The 27,325-nt window shown below is 41.8% G+C and overlaps 1 protein-coding gene across 6 annotated transcripts in view; it reads right to left on the bottom strand.

Moving 5' to 3' along the window:
* PCSK2 (proprotein convertase subtilisin/kexin type 2) overlaps positions 1 to 27,325 on the bottom strand; it is a 112,468-nt gene that overhangs the window by 4,900 nt on the left and 80,243 nt on the right. For all 6 annotated transcript variants that reach the window (XM_048298145.1, XM_048298142.1, XM_048298146.1 and 3 more), the window contains 5 exons: positions 26,167 to 26,255; positions 22,506 to 22,681; positions 6,554 to 6,769; positions 5,214 to 5,314; positions 2,518 to 2,745 (listed from right to left, as the gene is read on the bottom strand). In XM_048298145.1, coding sequence (XP_048154102.1) covers positions 2,518 to 2,745; positions 5,214 to 5,314; positions 6,554 to 6,769; positions 22,506 to 22,681; positions 26,167 to 26,255 — 810 coding nt within the window. The remainder of the gene's footprint in view (positions 1 to 2,517; positions 2,746 to 5,213; positions 5,315 to 6,553; positions 6,770 to 22,505; positions 22,682 to 26,166; positions 26,256 to 27,325) is intronic.

Below are 27,325 nucleotides of genomic sequence, written 5' to 3' on the forward strand. Positions count from 1 at the left end.
AACAAGGGCAATGTGTTCCCACTACATCTGCTCTGCAGACAGCTTGACAGCTGTAAAAAGCTTTTCTCTCCACCTTCTCAAGTACTGCAGTGCAAAAGTTCTCTCAGCCCTCTAAAAACACATGAGAAAAGGCTTGCTCTATTTCCTCCTTTCATATTAATTAGGATCTAATAGTCTCTGCTTCACTAGACTAATTATTGTAGTCCAGGTGAATTTTCCCAAAGAAACAAAAAGAACCAGGGGTGGTGGAAAAAGCCTGACATAAAGGAGCAGAAGTGAAGACAGCTATTCCACAGCCTTAAAATGTGCCGCTGCCCAATTTATGTGTGTGTATACATATAGTACATCCATGGCATAGTACCCAGTGGGAGATTATCTATAGTATATCCACTTCTGCATGTGTAGTACCTAGTGAGAGATGAGCAGGGGGAGCTCCTGTGTGCTCCTGTTCCTCAGCTAATGGACTACATTATTTTAAAACTTTCTATTTCCCTAAACCAGCCAGAACCCTTGTCAGGAAAAGCTCCTATTGCTAACAAGTGTTTCTATTTTAAATACTGATTGCTTTCAGCACACCGTATATTCTGTCTATTAAGTATTTCCTGGCCTTTTCCTTAACTGACAATGCTGCTCTGAAACACACCTCCATATCAACTACTCACCTTCATAAATCTATACTAAATACATGTTTTATGTATACAAATATCTATACTTAAATACAGAGAAAATATATAAAAAATGTTGCTCCAGCAAACCAAAATGAAAGAATAACCCAATTATCCACAGCAGAAGTGCAGAGTAGTCTTCATTTCCAAGGAATCTCTGGAGATGCTGCGACTTAGCTAGCTTTGTTTTTTACACCTCATAATGCTTATTATCTCCTGTCAGCAACATTTCCATTGGGGAACACAAATCTTACAGCAGTGCTGTTAATATATAGATATGTCAGGCAGTTGTCAGGGCGGTACTCTTACAGACTACAGAAAGAAATGTTCTCTCCTCTGTAAACGTATCCCAAATGTAAACGTATCTTTTCAGCTTTATACCGGCTAGCGCTTATATTTCAATGCCTTAGAAAGCCTCGAGCAGCCTTGAGAGGTAGCAAGGGCGATCTAGCACTTTAGTAGCTCTAAAATCGGTACCTGAATCAGCTGCAGAGCAAATACCATCAGCAGAAGCAAAGAGGGAGAAATATAGCTCCCTGCTCGCTCAATTCCCTGCAGTTAGAAGCCTTCAAATGAGACAGACGACCAGAGGTGTTTACAGGAAGGTAGCTGAGCTGAGAGAGATGTTTATTTCTCCAGCCGCATGGCCGGGGCTCTGCTGAGGAACTGTCCCAGTCACGGGACCAAGGGTCCTTCTGCCCGCGCAGGGAACACAAACCAACCAATGGGAACGAGGCTGAGCAGGGACAGGGAAACCCCGTGTCTGTGCCCTCAGGGCCCCTCTCCCAGGGCTACACGGCGGGGGAGGGACCCCAACACTCCTCCTCTAGGATGATCCCCATTTCAATAAATGGAGCTGCCCTAAGATAAATAAGATTATTTGTCTGCACTTAATTATTAATAAACTAGAGATATATTAAAACTAGCTTCAGTATTCTCATTTGTTTTTTACCTGTGAGCATGCATAGGCCAGATAAATTAAAACTCAGACCTCAGCTGTAGAACCTTGGATCATGAAAATTCAGTCTGGAAGGTTGGGGAAAAACTCATTCTTTGCCTGGTTGAGCTATGTGCTAGGGTAGCATCCTAGTCTGTTTTCTTTTTCCAACAGAATAATGTTGCCTTCAAAAATGGCACTGGAAAATCAAATTTCAAATGGTATAGATATAATTCAGGCCATTATTAGGTAGTATTTAAATTACTTAAACTACAGCTGTTGTAGTCAATTAGTATTAATTCATTCATTTGTTGACTCATTCACTTTAGCACATAAAGGTAAATCAGAAAATAATCTGACTACCTACCCTGCAATTAGAGATTTGAAGATCTTAAGTGCAATTAAATGCTGTAGTGTTCAAACTGTATCACTGGTACCTGCAGACGATTGTTTCAGTCTTCTGGAGATAGAATTGTCTGCTGAAGAATCTCACAATCAGATATGGCTTGGCTGATATATATTTCATGTGGCAGCAGTTTATGTAATTTACAGTGCCAGTCTCCCAGATTTTCATTTGGGGATAGGCTCTTTATTCATAGAAACTTTAGCACAAACATACCTGTGAGTGCCCAGGAGAAATGGATGTTGCTATTAACACTACTGGCACTAGCAATGAGGATACAGATGTGCTATAGAATGTACTCCTCCAGCAAGTCAGGAACTGAAAGATCATGTAGTTTCATCAAGCATTGTTGATAAAAAATATTTTATCAACTTATTACTGGTAACATTAGGGTTACTTAGAAAAAAAACTTCATTAAGTTTCTTTGACTGTCTTTGTCAACGTAATTGTATGCTTGCAGCCTCCCACATGCCTGGAAGAAGCCAAACACATCCACTAGACTATTCACTTACTCAGGTTCCTGTATTGACCCTCCAACACAATGGAATCTCTCAGGAACAGTCTTCCAGTCTTTTGCCATTTTAACCATTGCTCCTGCATCTAGGACACCATAGCCAAACAAATGGTTGAACTCCAGCCCAACGCCATTCCTACGCCACCTATGAACCTCATCATGAAGCTGGTTCCTCTTGGAGGTGAGCACTGTCAGATGCTGCATGTCTCTCCATGTCAGATGCAAGCTGTGGAAGAGCAACATGGGAGACAAACATTACAGTATTTCCAAGCAGATATTAAAGAAAAACTGTGTTTGAGTAAGGCTTTGGGTAAAATTTGCTTCTATGAATAATACCAAAATTGTAACTACCCACATATCAATAACAAAGCTTCTACTGATCTCATGGGGACCAAAATAGGTTTGAATTATATAGTACTTTTCCAAATATGTTCTCCAAAACTGCAAAATCATTTCTGATTAAAAATAACTTATTTTAACTAGACATTATAGATCCAACATGCAATTTTTAAACTAACAAAATGAGTAAGATATTATACCAGATCCTGAGAAAAGTACAAAAAATTAAAAGATTATTAAAAACTTTCACCTAGCTTTCCTCTTAGATCTTGCCCCCTTTTTCTTGCCTGCTCCTCCTTCTTTTCCCATGGACCTTCCAAGATGCAACCTGAGAAGCCCCAATCTGATGAAGCAGATGAGCTCTAACGATCCAGGTGTTAGTAATGTCAGGATTCTGTGAATATGGATATATGGGCCATGGGTGTCTATAGCTTTGCACTGTAAGGTATGGCAGAGGTTTGTCACCCATGTTATATTAGCATGGATGGATGCAGTCAAGTAATATTTGCCTAGTCTCAATGGTTATTTTTCATCATCTCCTATTGTCTTCCTAGATGTACAGTGATTATGATAACAGGAAGGGCACTTATTATTCTAAAAAGCTTTAGAACTGACATTCTAATTCTACATAACTAAAGTTATTCCAGTTGTTTTATGATGAACTCTTTCAACATCACAATATGTCTGATTAAAACCATCAGCCTAAAAGGATCTGCTTTTCAGCTTTCTGTGCCCCAAGTAATAAGCATGTATGCATGCTGAATGTACACCAGAATAGCCAATTAATGTCATTCCCCCAAGGTGACACAAGAGAGCTGAAAAGAAGATATCACTTACATCATTCTTATTGAAATCTTTTAAGAGCTTGCTACATATCTTAGAGCTGTACTTTCTATTTCATAGATTGGTCTGGTTTGAGAGACATGTCAATCCTATATTGTGTATGAGCTGACAGACATAATGCAGGCAAGAACAGGCTTCATGGGAGATTGTCAGTCATTCCCAGGAAGGTTCATCCAGGATAGTTCTGCACAATACAATTTAATAGAGCCAGAAAGAAATAGGAGACACTGAAAGCTCCTTCTCTCTCCAGTAGCCTTCTCAGTAAAGCCTAGAAATTCTAGTGCAAGCCAGGGGTGTTAAGTCTAATTCCTATTGATGATAATTTGGCAGAGTACAGTTCTCAGAAAATTCATTAAACATTTATATTTTTATGGCCACATTAATATATTACATAGCAGCTGTCCCACTGAATGAGTTTGATAGTAGAAGGAATGATCGTCCAAAGCTAAACATTTGGCATGTGTTTTACATGTATAAAACCTGAAAAATGAGACTTGGCCCAAGTCATGCTCTGAGCATGATAGTCATTGCTCTGCTAATGTAAACTTGGCCTCCTCTCACAGATCTTCATTATTCTGCACTGTTGAAGGAAACTATGCACGTTGTACTCACTTCATGCCATGGTTACAGCAACTGAAGCTCTGTAACTAAGTAAATACTGCCTCAGTTCATGAAAAAATTTAACATAAAGTAAAAAGCTGGTATAAATTATCATAAGGAAAACTTTTCCTAATCAATAGAGAAGAAGATAACGATTCCAAGATATACAAAAAATTCCAGTGTCAGGAATACCATGGAGATGGTAAATAGACAATGGAAATTTATTCCTTCATGTAACAGAGCACAGAAGCAAGCTACCAGCAATGAGTTAAGAAAACAAAAAAACCATTCTACACCACCATTGCCAAAAAATATTGAGGAACTGATTGTTACTGGATTACCTAGGTGCCAAATACAGACAATATGAAAAAGAACTAGACAACTTCAAGGAAGATCAATCTGCCTGTGGCTATTAAACAGGAGAGACCGACTGCTGTCTCTACAAACTATGGATTGACAAAGCTCTTGTTGAAAGATCACTCTTAATCCCTGTTCTCTGTCCTCTCCCTAAGTATCTGTCATTGCAGACAGTACCCTGGCACAAGATGAACTCCTGTCTCATACTACAGGTTCATTCTTATGTTTTTGTAGGCTGAGCATTTTGCAGAGGACATGTGGAGAAATTAAATAATCTCTTTCTCCAAACAGTGCTAGAGAAGTCTAATCCCTGGATGTAGAGGATGGGGAGGACACAGAGAGAGCCAGACAGCCAAAATACATCTGCCATGTGACTTCGGCAAGGCTGTTGCTCCATCTGCAAGTCACCATGCACGTCACTACTGTATGAGGCGGCTTTTGAGCTGGTTATTGCAGCCTCGTGCCATAGCCAGCCAACTGAAATGATGAACACCATTAAACAAACCACAGGCCCTCTCCTCTCTAGAGCTCATGAGGAATTTCTCAACAGCATACTTAGCCTCCAGGGCAAGGGCGAACACTCCGGCTGCTTCAGGGGCAGCTGCAGATGTGCCTGAATGACGCAGGGTGCAGTTGCCATACAAATCTGTTGTAGCCTGCAATGATATTATATGTAATTAATGAAACCAGCTATCCCTTTTTCGTTGCAGCTACAGACTCAGAAAAATACAGGAAGTGGAGTTTGTAAAGAGCCCTTGCTCTTTAATTGTGTTTGGGCCCACGATCTGTTTTCTTTTTTGAAAGAGCATATCAATTTAAAACCACAGTGAGACACATTTAGAGCATAAATGAAAGAGCAAGTCATCAGGTAGTAAACCAGTGCTCATTACCACTTAGAACCCATTTATTTCTTATAAACTCAGTTTAACCAAAGGCCTTAAATTCCTTTCTGATTACCAAAAAGATTTGAAACTAGAATTGTTAACACTATTGACTTTTTAACATTTGTCCAACTCTAGGACCAGCAGCAGCACCAGGCTTCTGTCTTCTGTGCAGATTAGTCACTAGCAGAAACCAGTAGAAAACCTTAGAAATGCATTTTATCGCAGTAATTACAAAGGTGCCACAGATCATCTTGGCTGGTATCATCACAGAGCTGATATGAAGACAGAAACCAGTGTTCTGTCTGCTACTGCATATGGGTATTTAGGATTGTGCCATGTGTCTTGGGGGTTTGAGACAGGGTCATGGAAAATGTACAACAGCTTTTGGCAAAAACTAACCTTGAGTTAGCACATCTGCATTTTCCACTCTGTAAACTGAACTATGTCCTGGCTAGTCTGATGGTGCTGAAGAGCTGAAGAGCAGTGATCACCACAGTGGAAGAGAATCCCAAATACAATTGAACAGAACCTGCCTGTTTTCCAGCTGTAAGTATGGCCCTGCAGCAACAGCAGGCTCTTGTGGTCTGAACTCCCATATATCTTCTGTGGGTGACTAAATGTCATTCTGCTCTGTGCTGCTTGTACAGCAGAAGTCTGCCAGTATAGGTAAATATGATCTCAGATGTTAACTTAGATTTTTACAGAGACCTTTTGTCACACTGTCCTCCAGGAAGAGGGCAACTGAACTTCTAAATCTGGTTTCTGATAAAGGAAAGCACCAACTTTCCTTTGAAGCTCTAAAAGATGGAAGATCATTGCTGTTCTCAGTATAAATCCCACATCTTCTCAGCTGACAGTTTTGGCACCATCACATACTGCAGATGAGAAAATATTCATCTCAACAAAGAACCATCTGCTGCCCCAAAGTACACAGAGTTGCAATAGGTCATGCACATAGACATATATCATGCACAAATATAGCAACAACAGCACAATAGTATCAGGACTCACCACGCCAGCCTCTGGATTTCTCTTCCTCCCATTACTAAAGGTGGAGGCTAAGGTTGAAGAGCAGCTTTCATCATACAGAGCTGTCCGTCCATCGTTTATGGCAGAATTGATGGAGATTGTCCACATGCTTGATGCATAACCATCGCAGTTACAGTCATCATAGCTGCCCCCATCTCCAGAGGCCCAGACATAGATGCTGCCTTTTCCACCCCGGCCCTGTGAGAGGGGAAAATCGACCCTCTGGATTTAAACAGCAAATAGAAGATAGCAGCAACTTTAAACTGCTGAAGTACTCAGGCCTGAACAACAGGCCCAAGCCAAAGTTGACTCAGATGACTCCTGAAAATCATGTAATAGACACTGTCTCTGTTAGTCATTTAACAAAAGAACCTTGCATACAGACTGACCATACCACTTTAATGCCTTCACATGACCTTGTGTAATTATCTGCAATATATGTTAATAAAGACATCATTTTAAGAAACCTTCTCAGCTGACATCACCAGATGCTTATTTGCAAGAAACCCCTACCCCCACCGTGGCCTGGGCTCTGGCCAAGCCCTGGTCCTGGCTGGTTGGAAGGTATTTTATAAAAGCTGGAACCCTGCCTTGCAGCAACTTTGGAGACCTCACTTATGAATGGACACACTGTGTAAGACCTCCCAATTCCTGGGAAAGTTCTCCAAATTGCCACTGTAACAGGGGCTCCCCAGCGACTGCGGGTTCTGGATGATTGTAAAGTATTTAGGAAATTGGTGATGTGTCTTCCTCAATCACTATTCTCTCTCTTTCATATAGTACTGATTAGATGCAGTATCTTGCTTATTTTGTTTGTTGCTAAAGCCAAGCACATAGTAAGCTTTTTGTTTTATTAAATGTATCATTTTACCTCTGTGTTACCTTAATATTAGTAGTAGAATAAGACCATTCTTTATTGGTGTCTGTGTCATTTAAATCGCCCCCATCAATTGGCAAAACAACTGTGCATCTAATTGTAAAGCTGAGCATCTATAAAGGAGAAAACTGGTACAAACAAAACATACATCAAGCTTCAGATGAAATACACAGACCTACACAGGTTATTAATCCAGGCAACTGGCAGCCAAAGCCAGTTCTGCAGTCTTGTGTAAGTAGAGCACTTCCATTTATCTCCTGGTTTGCTTCACACCCTGAAGGCTCCTGTGGCAGATGCTAAGACATTTTACGGATTCATCAGCATTTATGTCATGGTCTAAGTGTCATGAGGAAAAGTGTTCTTCTAAAAGGGATATAGGTCATCTCACAGGCGGGGTTTGTAAGATCCAGTTAGGTTCAGACAATGGCTAAAAAGCTCTACCAGCACCTTTTTCTCTCAATAGATTTCTTTTTCCAAAGGTATGATTGGCTCGGAGCTGTTTTTCTGACAAACCAGCTTCTACTTCTAAGGAGAAAATAAAGTTATGAGACCATAAAAATAATCTACAGAAAAATGGCCCAGCAATTATGTTGAGATGGACAGGAGTGACTGAAGCTGAAGGGTCACTATAAAGGCTTCCTGTTAATTAAAGCAAAGAAATCCATACCCTCTCCCCAACTTCCAGATAGGCAGGGAGTGCAAAGAGATCAACTCAGCTCCTTCTAATTCCATAATCAGAAAGAGGTAGGAGCTGCCTGAAAGAGAGTCAGATCTGAGAACTACAACTCTCAGGGAAAGATCAGTGCTATGGAATTCAAAGCTCAGATCTCCAATTGATTCCAGCACAGCAACCACTCTGTGTTTAGTTCAAGTAATCCAACATTTACTTCCAAGAGGACCGCAAGTCTGCAAGGCTGGAATTTAACACACTGTTTAGATGCACTGAGCAAAAGACTAAAAAATTTCTTCTGGCCTTCTCAATGCCCAGCATGAAATAGAAGTTAATGAATATACAAACTTAGTAACCTGCAGTGGCATTTTAATAGGGAACCTTTTCAGTCAGGATTTTAAATCAAATCTGAGTTCCCAGCAGTACCTTCTATTTTTCATTGCACCCCACAGAACAGAGCAACCTCATTATTTCAAGCACGTTAGTGAGTTGCATTATAATCCACTGAATTGCACAGCAGGTTTGCTGACACTGGGATATGTAACATCTCAGGACACAGATTTTCATAATAAAGATAATGACTATGAAAAAGCTCACTGAAATCCATCTAAGAACTTCCACAAAGAGCTGGTATCAGTCAAGTTTTAAGGGAGGATGATATTGTTGCAAAAATATATACTTTTAAGAACAAAATCATGCTAGCAATTTATTTAAAAAAATAAAATAAAAATCAGTAGAACAAGACCAGATACACCTTTTTTCTCTTTGCCTTTTTCCATATCCCACCTTGTGCTCTGACTGCCATTAGTTTACAGGACCCAAACATGGTCTTTGGACTGCCTTCAGAGGCTACATCCCAATCTTGCCACCACCATGCCCACCTACACCACCACACCACTTTGCAACCCTCCACCTGCTCTGGGCAGCCTCTGTCCCAAAAAAAGCAGGTAGCTGTCCAACACAGAGATCAGGTGGCTGCTGGTGGCAGGAATGGGATGCTTGTAATGTGTGGACCCATTCTTAAACATTTTCCCTTCCTGTCATTTGAAAGGGAGAGGGAACACTTCAATTTCACGTGAGAAATTCACTGAAGTGCTAACAAGAAGTTAACCTCTGCAGTGTCCAGAACAGAGAAAAAGACTTAACCCTGCTCAGCAGGACTGTTCCATGTTGCCAAGTATTTTACCCCACAGATGGGATTCGTGGCAGAATGGCAGAAAAAGCATGTAACAGATTGCTGGTATGAAGCAAGGGGAATTCACAGAGGAACTGAAACTCTGGGAAAGGTTTTTATGCATGCAATTTCTGCAACTTGAGAATGGCCTCAGGATATCACTTTCATGGGAGTCACATCCACAAGTGGATCTTAGTGTTAAAACCTGTAATTCATCTCTTAATACTCAAATTTCAATTGCCTTTCTTCCTAGCCAGGACTGGAAAGAGGAGCAAATACTGCTGGAATAAACTGATAGCAGCCCAACTGCATTATTTGCAATGATGCTTAGGACTTGTTGTTTACATGTCCCACAGCCAGACCCCACAGTGGGACTGTTTGCACAGGCAAACTGTTTGCTGGCTGTTCTCAGGCATCATGTAATTTACCAGACAGAAATATATGGCTTCAGGAGAAGAGAATTTTCAATTCTCTGGATGGTAGTAATAAAAACAGATCAAGTCCTGATCTAGTGGGTGGCATCCCTGCTCATGGCACGGCAGTGGGTTAGAACTAGATGGTCTTTAAGGTCCCTTCCCACTCAAACCACTCTATGATTCTACGATAAGCCAGAAAAAAAATCCCAGTTGGGTTAACTAAGCATCATATTTAAAGGGAACTGAAAGCTCCTATTTGCATCTCAACCTTATGTGAACCTAGAAAATATTACTAGTGATTCAAGCTGCTGTACATTTGGACCAAAAACAGGACTGGAGAAGGCAGTAGTAACATACACTATAAATACCAGAGGGAGCCTGAAGGAAGAGTCAGGAAGAAGACAACACCAGCAAGATTGTACAATACATTTTAAAGAGTATCTTTCCTCCAGAATCCTGTAGAAACCTGTTCATTTCCTCCAAAAGTGATGCATAGCCTGGCACTTGCCCTTCTGAGCCATCTGAAGATGTATCTCATTCAAAGCTGAAAATCGACCTTGGTGCATTTAGTACCAGCCCAAGAGAGGCCCAGTTCTCAATTCAGGTTAAACCAGAACTAAATTTTGGGCAAGGCTGTATGTTTAGTAATTCACAGATAGTTCCTGAGAAGCTCTCTTTGAGAAAACATCAGGTTTTCTATTTCCAGTGTCCTTGGTGGGAAGCTGCGCTACGAGGAAAAAGTATCCCTGAGAAATATTCTTACCCCTTTTCTCATCTTCCACAAGTGCACAATCCCAGAGAGATGTCTTTACTGAACTACCTTGAAAAAGTGAGCTGGCAGAAGACTTCAGCCTTTCTCACTTTATGTAACTTCAGGCGTATCTTAAACTATTTTTTTCCCCCTTGTTATTGTCTTTATTCATCATGCTTGCTGGGCTAGTACCTGAGCCAGTGTTTCCCAAAGTTTTGATTGTTGGATCACACTTTCCAAAGAAAAATGGGTGTATTTGGCAAATAAATCTCCTCCAGCTTCCCTGACTTTTCTCATCAAGGCTGGCAAGCTCCCATATGAGTAACAGTCTGACCTCTAACACAGCATGGCCTCTGCAATGGCTTCTCCAGTTCTCTCACTACCACCCAGCCACTGGCTGATAATGGATGGAAGGAATGTAACAGTCTTTAGAGCACATTTTTCATATGGACTTGGCCTAATGCTTCAGTTGTAGATCAGAAAAAACAGCTTCCAACCAATACAAATTCAAAACAAAGAACAGGCTCCTGCCCTGAAAAGCAAAGTACCCGGGAAGGACAGAATCAGGACACCAAGAGGCAGGTAGGAGTGGGGTAAGAAGAAAAAAAGTGGCACCTGACTGTGAGGAGGTTTACATGCAGTGAAAAGGTATTTCAGGATAAGGATAGCCAAATGGCTTGCTGATGTTTATGGACTGTTTTATTCCTATGAAAGCAAATTAAAATGGAGCATATTTGAAAAAAAAGCGAAAAAATTATTGAACTGAAAATTGCTTTCTGCAACAAATTCAAAGCACACATTATTTTATATGCATCTTTCTTTCTGCTTGACATATGATAGCTATTTTGTAATTCTTCCTCCTAGGAAAACAGAGGTGTTTCAGCACCTTCTCTATAATTTAATACTAATTTGTGTGCTGGCTATGGCAAGAGATAAATTTTTAAATAAATTTAAAAAGTTTTCCAGGAAAAGCAAAAAATTCTACAGTTTCTTCTCATCTTTCTCAGGGGTCCTACTGACTTATGAATAGGACACAGTTAATTTCTGGCCTCTATTAATTTTGATTGCATTTTCCTCTGAAAAGAGGATTCCTTTCTCTTCATGACTGAATTATGTGAAAATCCTTACACGTTTTGTAATTAAAACCTGCATCCTTCAGTAATGACTGCTAATTATTGCAGAAAGTATAGTTTGCAGCCCACACAGGTAAAATGAAATCACCATTGTATTCCCAGCCTGGGACATGCCAAGGCAAGGACAGACTGGAAGAGCTATGGGACCACTTTTCTGCTGTCGTGAGCTGGTGGGGAGCATCAGCCTGCTCCCAAGACCTCCCTCCATGAGATTACACAGAGACCTCGTTCTGCCTTGGTCTCCCCAACCTTCTTTTTCACTGGCAATCTGGCTATGCAGTATAAGCCAGCTGGAGGCAGCAAGTCCTTGGTGTCCCTGAACTGCTGCCCATTTTTTGCACTGTCAGGGTCTTCTGGAGCCTGCCTGCATGTTCCTGCATTCCTGACATCCCTCGCTCTCCTGGCTCCTCCAGCTGCCAGGATGATTTGCCTAGAGCAATCTGCTAGCCTGTGACTTCTTGGATCCCTTTGCTCCTTTCCTATACTGATGACTTGGGGACTGTTAAAACCTGAAGCAACATCTAGGCAGAAACATTTCTGACAGCCAGCCAAGTAATCTTGATTTAACCTTAGAGATACCAAAGTTTAGGCAGGAAACATATCTGGACTGCCAAATTTGCTACCGCACAAGTTCAGAGGGACAGCTACCTTGTTTTAGCTGAATGCCTTTGCATGTCTAGATCCAGTTCCTTCCAAAAGCCTGGAGATACTGAACTGTAACCGTAGAAAAGCCCAGCACAGCCACAAGTCATGGAGTTCAGCTCAGAAGAAACAGCAGCTGGGTTATCCTCTCAAATTCACCACTGATGAAGGCCCTGTCCCTTCCCTGCTGGCCTGTCTAATCTTCCGGTATTCAACAGTGGAAGAGGAAAGGCTGTTTTGGCAGGAGCAAGAACTCAGTTCAACATTTGGCTACTGTGCAAAGGATAACTGTCACTTGGAACCACATTTCAGTCACGCTTGTCCTGTTTGTGTCCCTTTCACATTTTGCTGTCTTTAATAACTATCTGTCTGGTTTGTCCTAGCAGATTTCTGAAACTATTTGGGTCAAGTAATAACCACCAACTCCAAAAGACTGCTGCATACGAGACTCTCAAAAAACCTAAGCCCTATAATTTGTAAACCCTAATAAAAGGCTTTCTGTAACTTATTTTAGAATTGGTTGCAGAAGAGTACTGAACTCACATCCACCAACCCACAATTAATTGCATAATTGTTAATACCTCCTTTGGCTAAAAATAATGCTTGAGCCATTTTCTACATCTAAATTGCTGTTGAAATTGGATGGACTTCTCTCAGCCAAGAGAAATTAATGTAAAATTATACTTTTGGTGAAGAGGGCAGCATTAGGTCTCAGTTAGGGTTCAGTCTAGCAGGGAAATGAGGAGGGAACTTTGAAAATGCTAGAGCAAAAATTAGCCATTCCTTTTTTGCTGGATGCTGGGCTGTGTACCACAAGTGATAAAATAACAATTCTACAGGCCTAATTCTAGTATTGATAATATTTGCAAAAAAAGTCAATCTCATCCTCTTCTCATTATCTATGAGCTAGATTATCACTGAGAAAGACTCTAAACACCTAATTTACTCTTTACCAGTGACAATGCTGATTTCCTTCCCAGCATTCCCAAGTGGTGTGACGAACTCTGGCCTCATAGCTTCACCTGTGCCCCTGGAAGCACTGTGCAAAGGTTCCCAGCTTGCAGCATTAGCCTTGCTGGGAAGCTAAACCGTCTATCTGCCAAGATGTGGCACAGAGATTAGGCAAAAAACACTCTTGAGGGCAGAGTGAGACAACAAAATTAACATTTTCAGGCTACATTATTGTCTTGCTTCCTTAGAAAACATCCCTGTCAGATGACCAGGGTTCAGAATTCCAAGCAGATACAACATGTGTGGGGTTTTAATAAGGTTTGATTTTATCTTACATGAATAAGACAAGGCATGGAATTATAATGCATATTTCAGACACAATGGCAATATGGTAGTAAAGGGCTCCCAAGTTATAAAGAAGCTTATTGGGCTTCCTCAAAAATGGAGTCATCAGGTTGCCATATCATAAATTTCCCTGTCCTCACTTAGCTGTTGAACAAATAAAATTATTTTAGAGGTATCTAACTGTATATACTTGTCTTGGGATGACCTTATGATGTGTATCCCGTATTGCTGCCTATGCCCAGAAATTAATTCCTGTGCCTTTCTATGCCTCTAAACTGAGCCTGAGAGGGGGAAGGAAAAAACTGAGCAAAACTTTTTCAAAGCAGTTTGCAGCTTGTTCAAGGTCACACACAGATAGCAATTTGTTTTCCCCACTGCGGCAGGGGAGCGAGGAAGCACCCAGCTTGCTGTTTCCCGAGGACAGTTTTTTGGCCAGTGGTTCAGCTGCTTTGTTCTCCAGAGAGAGACTGAGAGTTGAATTTTTCCTTCTCTGGAATTTCGGATTTTTCTCCCTTTTTTACTGGACTGCTTGATTGCTTTAACATCAGAGCACATCGGGAGGACTTTCCACCGGGCACAGAGGGCCTGGCCCTGGCCCAAGCCCCAGCTCCGAGGAGACCAAAGGGAGGCCTCTAACACTTTCCCAGGTTTTTCCTCCACAGGAAAAGATTTTATCATTTAACATTATTTTCCTTTCCCGTGTGTTTGCTAAATAAATAGTTTTATCTTCTTCACTTTCCTTCGAGGAAAATTTATCTTTCCCGAACCTGGTGGGGGAGGCGTGGTTGTGCCCTCTCTCAGAGGATATATTTCTGAATTCAGCCAAACAAAGAAATATATACTTTTCTTTGCAGAGTATCTTAATACATAACAACCAATAAGCACCATACACAATACCTTTACATTTGCCTATAGCCTATCATAGCTACTACCATCACCATATTATAGTCATTATTATCCAATCACAAGAGTAAGTAAGTTACAATTTAAGCTTACAATGGAAAATTCTCAGGCCTCTCTTTTTCTTCCTACTTCAACATTTCTTGTTTGCCTGCCATATCTCTCTTTTTGGTAAAGACATGTTTTCTATTTACTTATGCTCTTCTTGAGACTTACTTACTTGGTGAAAAACATGTCTTTGTTTGTAGTCATATACCTTTGTCCTGCTCCTAAAAATCTCTTTCCAACTCATCTCCAACCTTTGCCTTCTCAGTTACTCAGCAGTCAGTGTTTCAGCAAAACATCTTTTACTCTATATCAAAACTTGCTTCCATTTCTACCTCATCCTCAGTTTCTACATTCAGAGATCTTTCTGCCAAGCCTACATATCTGTGAAACTTTCTTACCAAACTTTCATCCTCCCCAACAGTATCTAACTGTATATACTTCATTAACATGCTATTTTCAAAGAACAATAACACAATTTCTGTGTACTTGGAGAGAGGCAAATGAGAAATATTTCCTTTTGTGTTTTTACATTGTATTTTCTTCCATAATTGGTAAGCCCAATTACAAAGCCATGATGTGACTATGAATTCTTAGTACTGCTCTCCTGGTAATTTGCACTTCGGCATTACTTTCTTAGGTAGCACTACATTAGGAAAGCAATAATGTTTTCACCAGCACAAGCACGAACAGATCATGTCTTATATATTCTGGCTGAGCCAGTGAAGTCTGAAGGAATTAATTCAGTCCATGAGCAACACCTCACAACCTCCTAATACAAAAGCCTACATCATAAAAATGCAATAGAGACCAGTTTAGTTGATGACTTATTTTTATTGGCTTAAATTCCAATAACTGAAGCTGTAAAAAACTGGACTCACAAAACGGCAAATAAGAAATTTTTACTGGACACTACACTAAAGACAGTATCTATCATAAAATACGAGTGGAATTACTTCTTGACCTAAGCTGTCTTTTCCTGTTTAAGATGATGGCTGATACAACTCTGAATGCAAAGATACTAGAGAACAAAAAGTCTCTAATTAAGAGAGATGTGTTGTCACAGGATTTCCACATACCATCTCTACCTCCCTCTCCAAGCTTTCTAGCCCCCAAAGTGGGTAAGCACAGCTCAGACAAGGGATATGTAAATCACACAGCATTGCTTTGTCCAGTCACACTATACATACAATGAATGCAAGGCCCCCTTGTTAGGCAAGTACTGTATACAGACAAGTTTCAACCTAATCTTTAGGAACTAGACGTTTTTAAAGGTCCTCTCCGATTACATCTCAAGTATGTCTTTTCTAGCAGCTGAAAGTTGCTAGAGTAGTAAGAGTGTTCACCTGTGTCAGGCCAGTGCTGGTAATTGCCAAATACTTGTGGACCTTTTTGTGTATGAAACTCTTTTCAATCTCTATTCTCAAATTCTTGCTAATTCAACTGTAAGCTCATTTATCCTTGCAGTGCAACTACCACTACTCAATGACCCAATCACTACTGTCCCTGAACTAAAGCCATGAGATAACACAGTGAAGACAGATCACATTAAAAAAATGAGTGGGATTGTGTCTTAGTAACAAAAAGCTGCTTGAGTACGTTTCCCAATAACTTCTGATTACATGGGTTATGCTGACACCCAGTTCACACACACTACCCCTTTTGTTCAGCCTTAGATATACTGTTAGTAAGAGCCCATAAAGGAGTTGCCAGTGTGATGGTAGATTGTGTTGTCCTTAACTGTGCTATTTTAGTGCTGCCTCTATTAATGCTATTTACCTTCCAAGCGAAGAGCACACACAAGGAACGTATGATTAAGACAGAGGGCAAGAGTGAGTTTAACACATACCAAGAATGGATAACAGAAGAGGAAACACAGGAAAATAGAATCAGAGAATAGTTTGGGTTGGAAGAGACCTTTTAAAGGTCAGCTAGTCCAACTCCCCACTGCAATGAGAAGGGATACCTTCAACTAAAAGAATATATATCAGAAATAGAAGATCTGTTGGCCTTAGCCCACCTAGTTATAGCTGGATGGCTTCAAGACATAAAAATAGACATATAAACATGAAGTTCCACAGTTTCTGCAGTTTTTATAACATTGTCATTATCAGGTGACTAGTTACTCCCACATCTCAGTAGCTCTGGAAGGAGGAATTCTGAAGGACAAGACAGTGGAATGGAGATTGTGGGAGGGATGAAACACTTGGCAGTGAGTTCCTCCTTGAGCTGGGCTCCAAAGTGTGGTGGAAGCAAAGCAAACATTACCTATGTTTGTCAATTCAATTAAATGCATCACTCCCACTTACTGATTTTTTTTTTTATTGCATTAGAAGCAAGGATATTAATCTTGCTCCATGCAAGAGATCTTATGTTGCCTTCTAGGACATTTGGAAGTATTGCTTTTAGTTTAAGAACAAATTTTTATTCTCAGCATGTTGCTTCCTCCTCACCAGTATTTCAGCTTCATCATTAATTTGTGAGCCGTAACTCTGGTGAGAATCAGCTCTAGGCTGAGAAAAGGAATTCCTACATTTATTTGTCTCTCAGTTTACAAAAGACACTTTTTGATAAGACAGGAGGGTTATACTGAAAAATAATCATAAACTAGATTTACATTTTTACAGTCAATAGAGAATTGGATGCATATATTATAGACCTAAACTAGGTAAAAGGGTATTATACCAAAGGCATGTTAGTCTTCCTTTGCATGCAGCCAACTCTGTAGTGGGTTTTTCAGAGCACCATGAGAATACCCAGCATCCACTGATAGTTTGAAATATCTCTAGAAAATCTGGCTCTCCAAAAAAACCAGATCAGAATAAACTATACCCAAAAAAACCATTATATTAGGAAATGTAATGAGCTAAAGAACAGTAAACAAAGCTATGATCACAACACAAAGCAAGTTACTTGGGGTGGAACTGTCTCATCTTCTGTGCACCTATTGCTGGGAGATAGCTGGGATACTGCCACTATAAGATAAAGTGTAATTGCCCCTGGACAACAATATTTTTTTAAGGTAGAATCCAGTATCATTCCTCCTAATTCTGCAATGGCCAACAGAACTGTTTTACTAATGCAGGCTCTCCTGTTAATTTTATGTCTTCTGATAAGGTATGAGAGCAACCCTTGGCAGAGCACAGCTCACTGTCACTGTTCTCTCGCTTTCCTGAGCCTTCAACCCGAGTGATCTCAGGGCCCCTTCTGCAAACTATTTCTTGAAGAGAACCACAAACACTTCTGAGGGCAAGGTATTAAAAAAGTAATATGCCCAACACTCTGAGTATGGGACTCCAACCAAGCACTAAAACAGAAAAGAAAAATCCCTATGCCAATATTTAACATTCAAAGAGAAGGCTAATTCCAGTGTAACTCCACAAATTAAAGCATAGGGAAATATGACAGCAAGTTAATTCAAAGGTATTTTATATAACAAATTGCAAAAAATCCTCATGATTATGATTTAAAATCTGCTTCTCTTGAAGGGTACAATAACTGTAGTTCAGTTTTCATTCTCCCACTTTTTTGCTACTTTTAGACAAGTTCTCCGTTGGAGGAGGACAACGCAAAAATTACATGGAAACTTTTCTGTGTTCACAGTTTATATCTGCTACAATCAACATTAGTGGAAGAGAGATCAAGCAACTATAACACATCAAGGTGCTGCTAAAACTGTCACACACCTAAAAAAGATTCTCCTCAAAACCAAAGTGGTTAAGGGGATCTTTACAGAAACACTAGATAAATTAAAAACACAAAAAGAAACACAGCCTGTGGAAGGTTTCTGGACTTCAGAGGGACTCTGAATTCATCAGAGGTTTGTACAGTTTGTACTACAAAACTGAGCAGACTCAGAAGGAATTTGTGACAAGTCTTCCAGTGTTATTGCATACATTGCCAGTTTTATGGGCAGAAGCATGAAGATGACTATAATCCCTCTGTTATAGGCAAAACATCTGAGGCTCAGCATTTGAGAAAGCTTTAGATGCTTCACTACTTATCACAGCAGTAGATTTAATTATCATGTCACAAAACATGGTAAACTGAATGTGCTGCTTACAGTGAGCTGGTGATGAAGAGTGGGAGAATTTGGCACAAGTAAAAGGAAGAAATAATTTGGATGGAAAAGTGAGTAATTGTGGAGCTCCCACAAAAAACCATCCCAGATGTTCTGGGTAATTTCAGATCTTGTCAATACAGAAACCCATCTATAATCAGCCAAGGGGAGGAGGTTCATTCCCTACAACACCAGGGGCAGCCGTGGTTGTCTTGGCTGCATGACACTGAAGAGGTGGAAATGAAGCAATGGAAGGTTGGTTTGTTTGGGCTAATTTATATTCTTTCTGAGTTGTGGCACACACATTTCCCCCAATCTTCTTACAGTGTACTGTTGGAATTGTAAAAAGAAGAGAGGCCCGGCGACTCCGGCGGGGGGAGTTACTTGCAGACCAGCCAATATGGTTGATAAGAGCAAAACTCCGTTTATTAGCAATCCAAAGGCACTTATATAGTATACCAGCTTGTTAACTCTTAAGTGGCTTAAAACTTATCAAAGCGCATTTCTACTTCTACATAATTGGACTTACATTGGCAAGCTTCTACAGTTATGATTAAAAGAATTCAGAGTTTATCTTCCTTCTCTCTCGGTCTTACCTACACAGCTGTACCTTCTCAAAACTCCCTTCTTGTTCCCAGCTTGGTTCTCACAGAGATTTTTCTCATGGAGAGTTTTTCTCACACACAGGCCTTCTGCTTGCAGGCTCTTGCTACTGTTCTTTTATTGATCCCATAATTCTATGAATGATCCATGCCCCTGATCCTTTAATAATTGCAACAATTCCCTCTTTTTTTTTTTTCTTTTTGTACAAGCAATACTTGATGGGTCACAGATGTAGTGACTTTGTATATTATCTTTTGCAAGCATTGGAAGGCAAGGTGAACACAGTATTATTAATAATATTACTAGTCCTACAGTAATCAAATGCTACACAAATAAAACTAGCCATGAATTTAAATGTAGTAACTTTAACCATCCCTCTATGTTGAGACCGTCTTCTTTTTTCTGTAATTGTGTAGTTAATTGATGTAACTCACTTATCTGCTTGTGAAGTAGGAAAAAGTGGTTAGAATGATTTATACAGCACATACCTTGGAACCTTTCACAGCCGTGGCTGTGAGCTAATGGTAGAAAATCAATGGCTGCTTAATCTTGTAATATTATATGTCTAACATTAATAACACACACACTTAACTCATTGAGCGTTTGCAAAGTCATATTAAACTTATCCCTCTCCCAGCAAGCAAGTTTATGTAATATAGCGTAAGCCCTGGCTGCTAAGAGTGCCAGGTAAAAACAAAAATGCTAACTAAATCAACTGCTTTTACTTGATCTAAATGGGCAGACAGCTGATTGAAAATGTCTGCTAATGCTCTTGTTTCAAGACAGTTAAAAAACAACTTTTCACTTTACTTCTGTGTTTGGTGTTATACTCAAAATTTCATGCAATATACCCAAAAATTTATGCAATTCTTCTTCTTAGTTTTGTCTTTGGAAAGGGTTCCCCGACACCCACCACAAGTCACTAGCAACCACCCCGGGCAGCTGTCACATTTGCCCTAGAGTCTCACTATTTCTCCTGCTACGGAGAGTGGTGGATCTGGCAAGTCCTCAGCTCCTTCACTCAGCCATGTCTGCAGCCTCTCTCAAGGCTCCTCAGGACAGGTCTCAGAGTCCCAGCTGTCGAAGTAGTGGCCTCACTTTCCTCAGGAGCTGATGCTGACTGTGCCTTCTCGTTTCGGGGTCCTGTAGCATGGCACCACTTTGCTGGGCACAGCTCTGGTCAGTGATGCAGAGATGACTTGTTCCTGTTGTTGCAGGACATTCTGTAGCATTGCAGTCCGCATTCGTTCCCCAGAGCAGGAACTGTGAAGGGGTTAATAACAACTGTACGATGCTGATGTAGTCATTTGAACACAGGACATCTGCTGTAAAGATAGACTGCAAAATGCTTTGTGTAGATAAGTCAGCAAGCTTTTTGATTACTTTTTGTGTCATTTCTTGGTGTTTCTCCCCGTCCCGGGGCCGACCCCCGGCTGGCTTTGGCTTTGCAGGAGACGAAAGCGCAGAAGCCGCGCTGCTGCCGGACGTCCCGCTGTTCGGCGTGGGGGGGTGGTTTACTCTCTGCCGCTTTTGGCCGGGTTTTAGGACCTCTCTGTTGCTCTGCCGCTTTCAGCGGGACAGCAGGACTGCCTGTGTCTCCTTGGCCTGCCTGTGCCCCGCCCCCTGGATCGGGTGTCTCTGCTTCCGCTTTTGCAGCCATTTCTCCCTCGGCCGTCAGAGGGGTAACATCCGGCTCTGCCGAGTTTAGCAGCTCCTGCAGTGAGCGGACGCGCGCCGCCGCGTTTTTAACCGGTTTTCTCGCGGCCAGCCCGAAGGACCGTGCTACCCCGGACTCGGCTCCGGTCTCTGCCCGCCGCTCCGTAAGACCCATGTCTGTTTCTTTCCCGGAGCTGCTACAGCCAGCACTGCCACTCTCTAAAGTCTCTATGGCAGCTGCGGCCACTATCTGTTCTGTTTTTATTTCTGTGAGAGTGCTAGTTACTGCTCTCCAGGTCAATTTGAGAGCTTTTGTTTCTTTAGCTTTCTTTTTAACCGATCTTGGATCAGCTAGTTCCTTATAAAGGTGTACTTCTTTAAGTCCCCACTTTTCTAAAAAGCATAAACCAAGGGCCACCACAGTTTCCGTAACTGCGTCTTTCCGCAAACCCCCTGCGTCTAACCACAAAATCCACGTCTTACCGCTGTCCCTGCTGTCAGGGTCGTGCAGCCTTGCAGGTTTAGCCCTTGTCAGCCGATTCGGCGGACCCCTGATGTGAGGTCAGTCCAGGCACGGATCAGACACTCGCCAGCAGGTGTTGACCTTTTGCCCTCCGATCGCCGCTTAATCGGTGCCATGTCAGCTGCCACCGAAGTCAAAAAAAACGAAGTGCCAGTCCTCAGTCCGAGTTCCGAGTTCCGAGTTCAGGCACCAAATGTTGGAATTGTAAAAAAAAGAGAGGCCCGGCGACTCCGGCGGGGGGAGTTACTTGCAGACCAGCCAATATGGTTGATAAGAGCAAAACTCCGTTTATTAGCAATCCAAAGGCACTTATATAGTATACCAGCTTGTTAACTCTTAAGTGGCTTAAAACTTATCAAAGCGCATTTCTACTTCTACATAATTGGACTTACATTGGCAAGCTTCTACAGTTATGTTATGATTAAAAGAATTCAGAGTTTATCTTCCTTCTCTCTCAGTCTTATCTACACAGCTGTACCTTCTCAAAACTCCCTTCTTGTTCCCAGCTTGGTTCTCACAGAGATTTTTCTCATGGAGAGTTTTTCTCACACACAGGCCTTCTGCTTGCAGGCTCTTGCTACTGTTCTTTTATTGATCCCATAATTCTATGAATGATCCATGCCCCGATCCTTTAATAATTGCAACAGTGTACAAGTTAAACAGATTACAGGATGATACTGAGTGTCTTTTACAAAGACCCCAGACTACTCCTAGAAGGAGGTGGAAATGCGGGAATAAATACGGAGGCTCCTGGATGACATTAGTCCATGGACATCTGAACCATTGCAGTTCAATCACAGCTATAATAATGACCATACATGAGTGACCTAAGAGACACTCCAAATCCAAAACAATAATTAAATTGGTAAAACACCAAAACAGATAATGCGGTGTCAGTAGCTCAGCTGGCATGTTTCAACCTGGGGAATATTTAGAGGATCAGGATCTTCCATTTTGACTGTGATGGTCTATGAAAAGTATATATAAGCTAACTAGAGATAAACACAGTATGCTGAGACTATACAATAAAAGCAAGAGCAAAATATTGCAGAATGAACATCAAAGAAACTTGAGATATGCTGAAAGTTGGATAATTTGTGCAACTGCACTGTGTTCCCAAGTCACTGGTTTCAGCACAAGCATGTACACACCATTCTGCCACAGAACCCAGATTATTAAGACTGTTACCTTATTCACACCATCTGCCATTGCTTGCAGTGTTAACTCTCTAGGTCCATCCACAGTCTTCCCATTGTCAGTTGGTCCCCAGCTGGCACTATATATATCTATGACTTGAGGCATATGACTGATGGAGGAAGCCTCAATAATGTCTGTCATAAACGGCTGGTCGAGCATTCGAATACCTGTAATTTTAATCAACATAAACATGAAATATGCATTACCTAGCACAAAATGTAATCTCAGCACCTGCAGAAGGCCCCCAGTTACAGGTATTTTAAGTAACTGGCAGTTTCACCCATTCAGTAATTCTGCACTTGACATTCCCATTTCACCAAGGTGTACTTACCCAGCAGGGTGCCGGTATTAAACACCCAGCCACCAAGGCAGCGTGGCCCAGAAAGACAAAGAACTTTATTGTTAGCTTTCTAATTAAACTGTGTTTTCCATCTACTCTTTGAGAACACTTAAAAAATACCAGAATTCAGCAATCTCAGAAATTCAGTGTTTAAATAATATTAATGGCATTTAAAATAGTATTCTGTAAGCTAGGGAAAAAGAGTAAGGGCACCCCTCATCTAACTTATATTCAGTTTTGTGTTCACATGTCATTAGCTTTTCAAGTAATTTTTCTATTTTTTTTGGTGCATCTCCAGAATATAATCAGAGGAGGGAAACACACTGCACAGCATTTTTCCTGGAAAAATATCATTCTGCCAACATGCAGATGCAATAGCAAAATATGGCCAGCATGTGGAGGAAAAAAGCAAACTCAAACCCACTTCCTTTAACCCATACTGCAGTAGAAGTTAAAAGTTTAAATGATGCAATCTTAGGACATGTCAACTTCATAAAACCTCAAAGTGTTGACTCTAAGCCAGCCAGAGTGCAACAGACAGCAGTGCAAGCCTTACATCCATCGTGCCCCACACATAGGACAACTTCACTGACAGCCAACTTGTCACTTGTCCTCTGGATGAGATCCGAGTAACCAGGGGTTCATTCCAAGTTTAATTTGTAGCCCTGAGTTGAAGTTCAGTTTTTCCCAACAGTTTAGGGCACAGGGCAGAAATCAGTAGCACAGTGCCAAACAGTGTGAATGGCGATAAAGATCCTGATTTAGAAGCCAGTAACTTTACTATATTCAATAGAAAACCAGTGTGTCAAATATAAGGCTGGAAAAAAGGTGACAAAAATAGAAATCAGACCAAAGCTGGATGTTCTTGATGGGCTAACTCAGGCTAGAAATGATGAAGTCAAACTCAAATTTTGCTTCCCATATGTATAAAATGCAGATCTGCCCAGAAACCACCATCCTGGTTTAAAAGACAAATGTCTGCCAAGGAGGGTGGGAACCCTTCTTGGAATGGAAAGACGACCCCCTCCTTCCAAGTTATTGTAACTTCAAAATTATGGGGCTTCCAGGCAAAAATTACGGGAAAAGGAATAATAGTTCTTTACTAGAATATATATAACAAGACAGACAAACAACAAAAACGCAGTAACAGACTTTTGCCCCCCGTTAAGCAATTTCCCCTTTTTGTGTAGCTATGACCACAGCCGTCAGGGCGCGCTGTTGGCGCAGTCGCTGCAGAGGGGCTGCAGTGACTCCCCACGGCTCCAGGGGGCGCTCCGACAGGAACCCTCAGACTCTCCGGGGGTTAATGCCGGCCCCGGGAAGAGAGAGAAGGTGGGGTTTGGTTTCCCCGGTTGCTCACATCCTGGCCATGGCAGCCACCGAGGTTCCAGTCAAACCAGCAGCATGGACCATGGGGGCCCGGTTTCCCCTGAAACACCTGCAGATGGTGAGGGTCTCTCCTGGTGAGGGCAGGTGCTGAAAACTCCCAGTCAGCTGGCAGCTCCTGCAAGCAGCGGGCTCACCAACGGGCAGCAAGGAGAATTCTGCAGCAGCACCAAGCCCTCTGAGAAGCAGCAGTCCAGTACCCAAAACCTCAACCATCTCCCCTCCAAGCCGGGCAAGGACTATCTACCCCCAGCTAGAAACTACCCAAACCCCCATTCCCCCCTTCTCTGAACCATTTAAATGGCATGTCAAAGCACTTGGCTACCCCTTTTGTCTCCGAATCACTGTCCATTCACCATCTCCCTAACAACAAATGGGAAGATATTCCCTAAGAAACCTAACCCAGAACAACCACAAAATTAATTATTGACCCCAAGAAAAGTGGGGGAACAACAGGAGGAGCCAAACCATCTTCAAGGAAAAAAAGAGGTACAAGAAAAAAAACAAGTGATGCCCCAGATCCTTGGCAACCAACTTCCAGTTCAGTCTGCAAACATGGACTCTGAACCATGACAGCAGCAGACCATCAACTTTCATGGACTTCCACTGCCCATGGACCACACAGTGGTGTTGCCAATGCACATTGTCCTCAGGCACGGAAGGCTGGCACTTCCAAAAACTTGAGGGGATTTTACTACAAAGTGGACAAACACAGATGATTATTTGTAGGCTGTTGGTCATCAGAAAAAGTCTTCACACCTCTTGACTTTTAAACAACCAGCCTGAAGTTGTAGAGTTATATGAATAATATGGACATGGCCCAGTCAAAATCCCATGCCTCAACTCAGATTCCTCTAAGAGTAACTATTGCTAGAATGCAAATTTTGTGGAATGTCCCATCCCTGAAGGAGATGTTACCCTTGCTGAAGAAAGGAGACAGTCATTAGACCTGCCCAGCTAGTTACTAACTCTCAATGGTGTTTCTTGGGTAACAGCTTAGCAAACATTGCTTGGTGCCCTTCTCTGGTGCAGATTCAGCTTTCAGTCATGTAGGTGACAGGTGAAATGTAGCCTTCCCCAGATTCACCTGACACTACAGTGAAACAGGGACTTGCCAAGCAGAGCAGAACTGTCTCTGAATACACACTGTGGACCATCTCCACGAAGCAATGGGTACATCCATGCTGATGTTCTGGTGTGGATCAAGGAAAGTAAAGTGAAATTCCTAAGCATCTATCTCTGCCTGCTGTGCCTCAGTTCTCATCATGAACAGTCTTAAGAGTGGGAAAACTGGATTTCTTCAGATTCAACTAAACTGACACATGGTTTCGAGAACCTAACTGACTCCAAGCACTGTATTCAGTATATCTGTGCAGAGAAAAACTCGTTAGAAGTAAAAATAGCCAACACACCCAAGGTGTGGATGCTGGGTGCTAGGTACCAGCTGTTTCATTCTCTGCATCTGCTCCTATCACTCCACATCACTGTTAAAACAGAGGAAACCTACAACCAGAGATTTATACCACTGCAGGTCCTGCCCTGTGAGAGCCTAAAGGGTAAGAGCAGCATGACATTTGCCTTTTCAGATAGTTTCTAAGTGCAGCAGGAGTTTATACTCTACCTCCTGAAAAATGAGATTTGCCACAACTGATTCTGCAGCTATGCAGGGAAGAAGCACTGAAAATCAGTATACAAACAAGAGCTGAGCAGGAGCAGAAGGAGCAGAAGCTGCTCTTTTGCACTGTTATTAAAGAGCTTATGTAAGGCCCTTGATTGAAAAGGCAAAGCCATGGAGAAATTCCTCTCCCCAGCTACTGTGAAAGTCCAGTATCAATATGCAGCCCTGTCCTGGGCAACACTCCCTGGCTCTGCAGAAGTTCTGCCTGAAGCACAGTGGACCATTTACACCTTGGATTGTTACCATACCTGCCACTTTGGAGTTGTACGCAACTCCCACGCCGCAGATGTTGTTGTTGGCAGCAGCAGACACCTCTCCTGCACACCTTGTCCCGTGGCTGTGAAAAGGAAGGCAGAGAGACCAGATGAACCCCAGCTAATGTACGTGTTGAGCTGAGCTGGATCACTGGGAGCTTGTTTTGCCTCAGTCAGCTCCCAGTACTGCGGAGGAAAACCATTCCTCAGGCAAACTGTTGAGTGCTGGATACTGGGATGAGTTCATTCCTTCGTGAAGCAGGCGATACCCAGTTTCCCCTCTGCAGGATGAGTGATGCTTGCTCTGACGTTAACATGTATCCTTACACTGCATTTAGTCGTCAAGTTATTCAGGCCTTTTCTTTTTAGCTTGTGAGATAGGTTCTGCCTCATTACCAACTCTTAGTCAGTAGAAACACCCCCTGACAGAACAGTGTAAATTTAAGATCAATGTTAATGCCTTTATTTTTGTGGCTTGACAGTGTGACACCCATTACTTTGAACCTCAAAGAACAAAGTCTGGTTGCCTTTTTGCTGTTTGAACATGTGCAAAGAGCCTATCGCTGCCCACAAAAGAAATGCTACAGGAAGAGGTGGGTGCAATACCAAGCTGGAGTAGCAGAAAGGAGCCACAATGGTCACTGCACTCCTCAGCAGCAGAGCTGCAGCCTGGCTGGCCAGGCCCAAAGCTGTGGGACTTAAGGGCACATGCATCCCTCTCATCCAGTGCCTAATTCCCAAAAGAACTGACAAGGTGCTCCAGCTCACACAGCCACTGCTGTCTGCTCAAGTGGGAAAAGTCACTGCTTTGATACAGAGGTCTAGGTTTGAGCCGACACATGGTATTTCAATAGTATCTGGTGTCTCTAAAGTGCTTTACAGCTCTTAACAGAGACCCTTTAACCGGCAGTGGCTCCTGCAGGAAGGGAGATTGCATTTTCCTTTCTCCTAATTCATCATAGAAATTAAACTCAGGAGAAGAGAAATACAGACACCATAACCTAGTTTTCAAAAAATAACATAGCAGCAGGGAAACTACTGAAACCTGTGCTGCTGCCAGGGTTTTTTTCAGTTTAAGATGCTGAATCAATATATGAATCCATCCTACTGCTCACATCTCTGCATTGAAACTGGCGTTGATTCTACAGTATGC

Source organism: Corvus hawaiiensis, chromosome 3 (assembly GCF_020740725.1).
Source record: "Corvus hawaiiensis isolate bCorHaw1 chromosome 3, bCorHaw1.pri.cur, whole genome shotgun sequence".
Classification (NCBI taxonomy): Eukaryota; Metazoa; Chordata; class Aves; order Passeriformes; family Corvidae; genus Corvus; species Corvus hawaiiensis.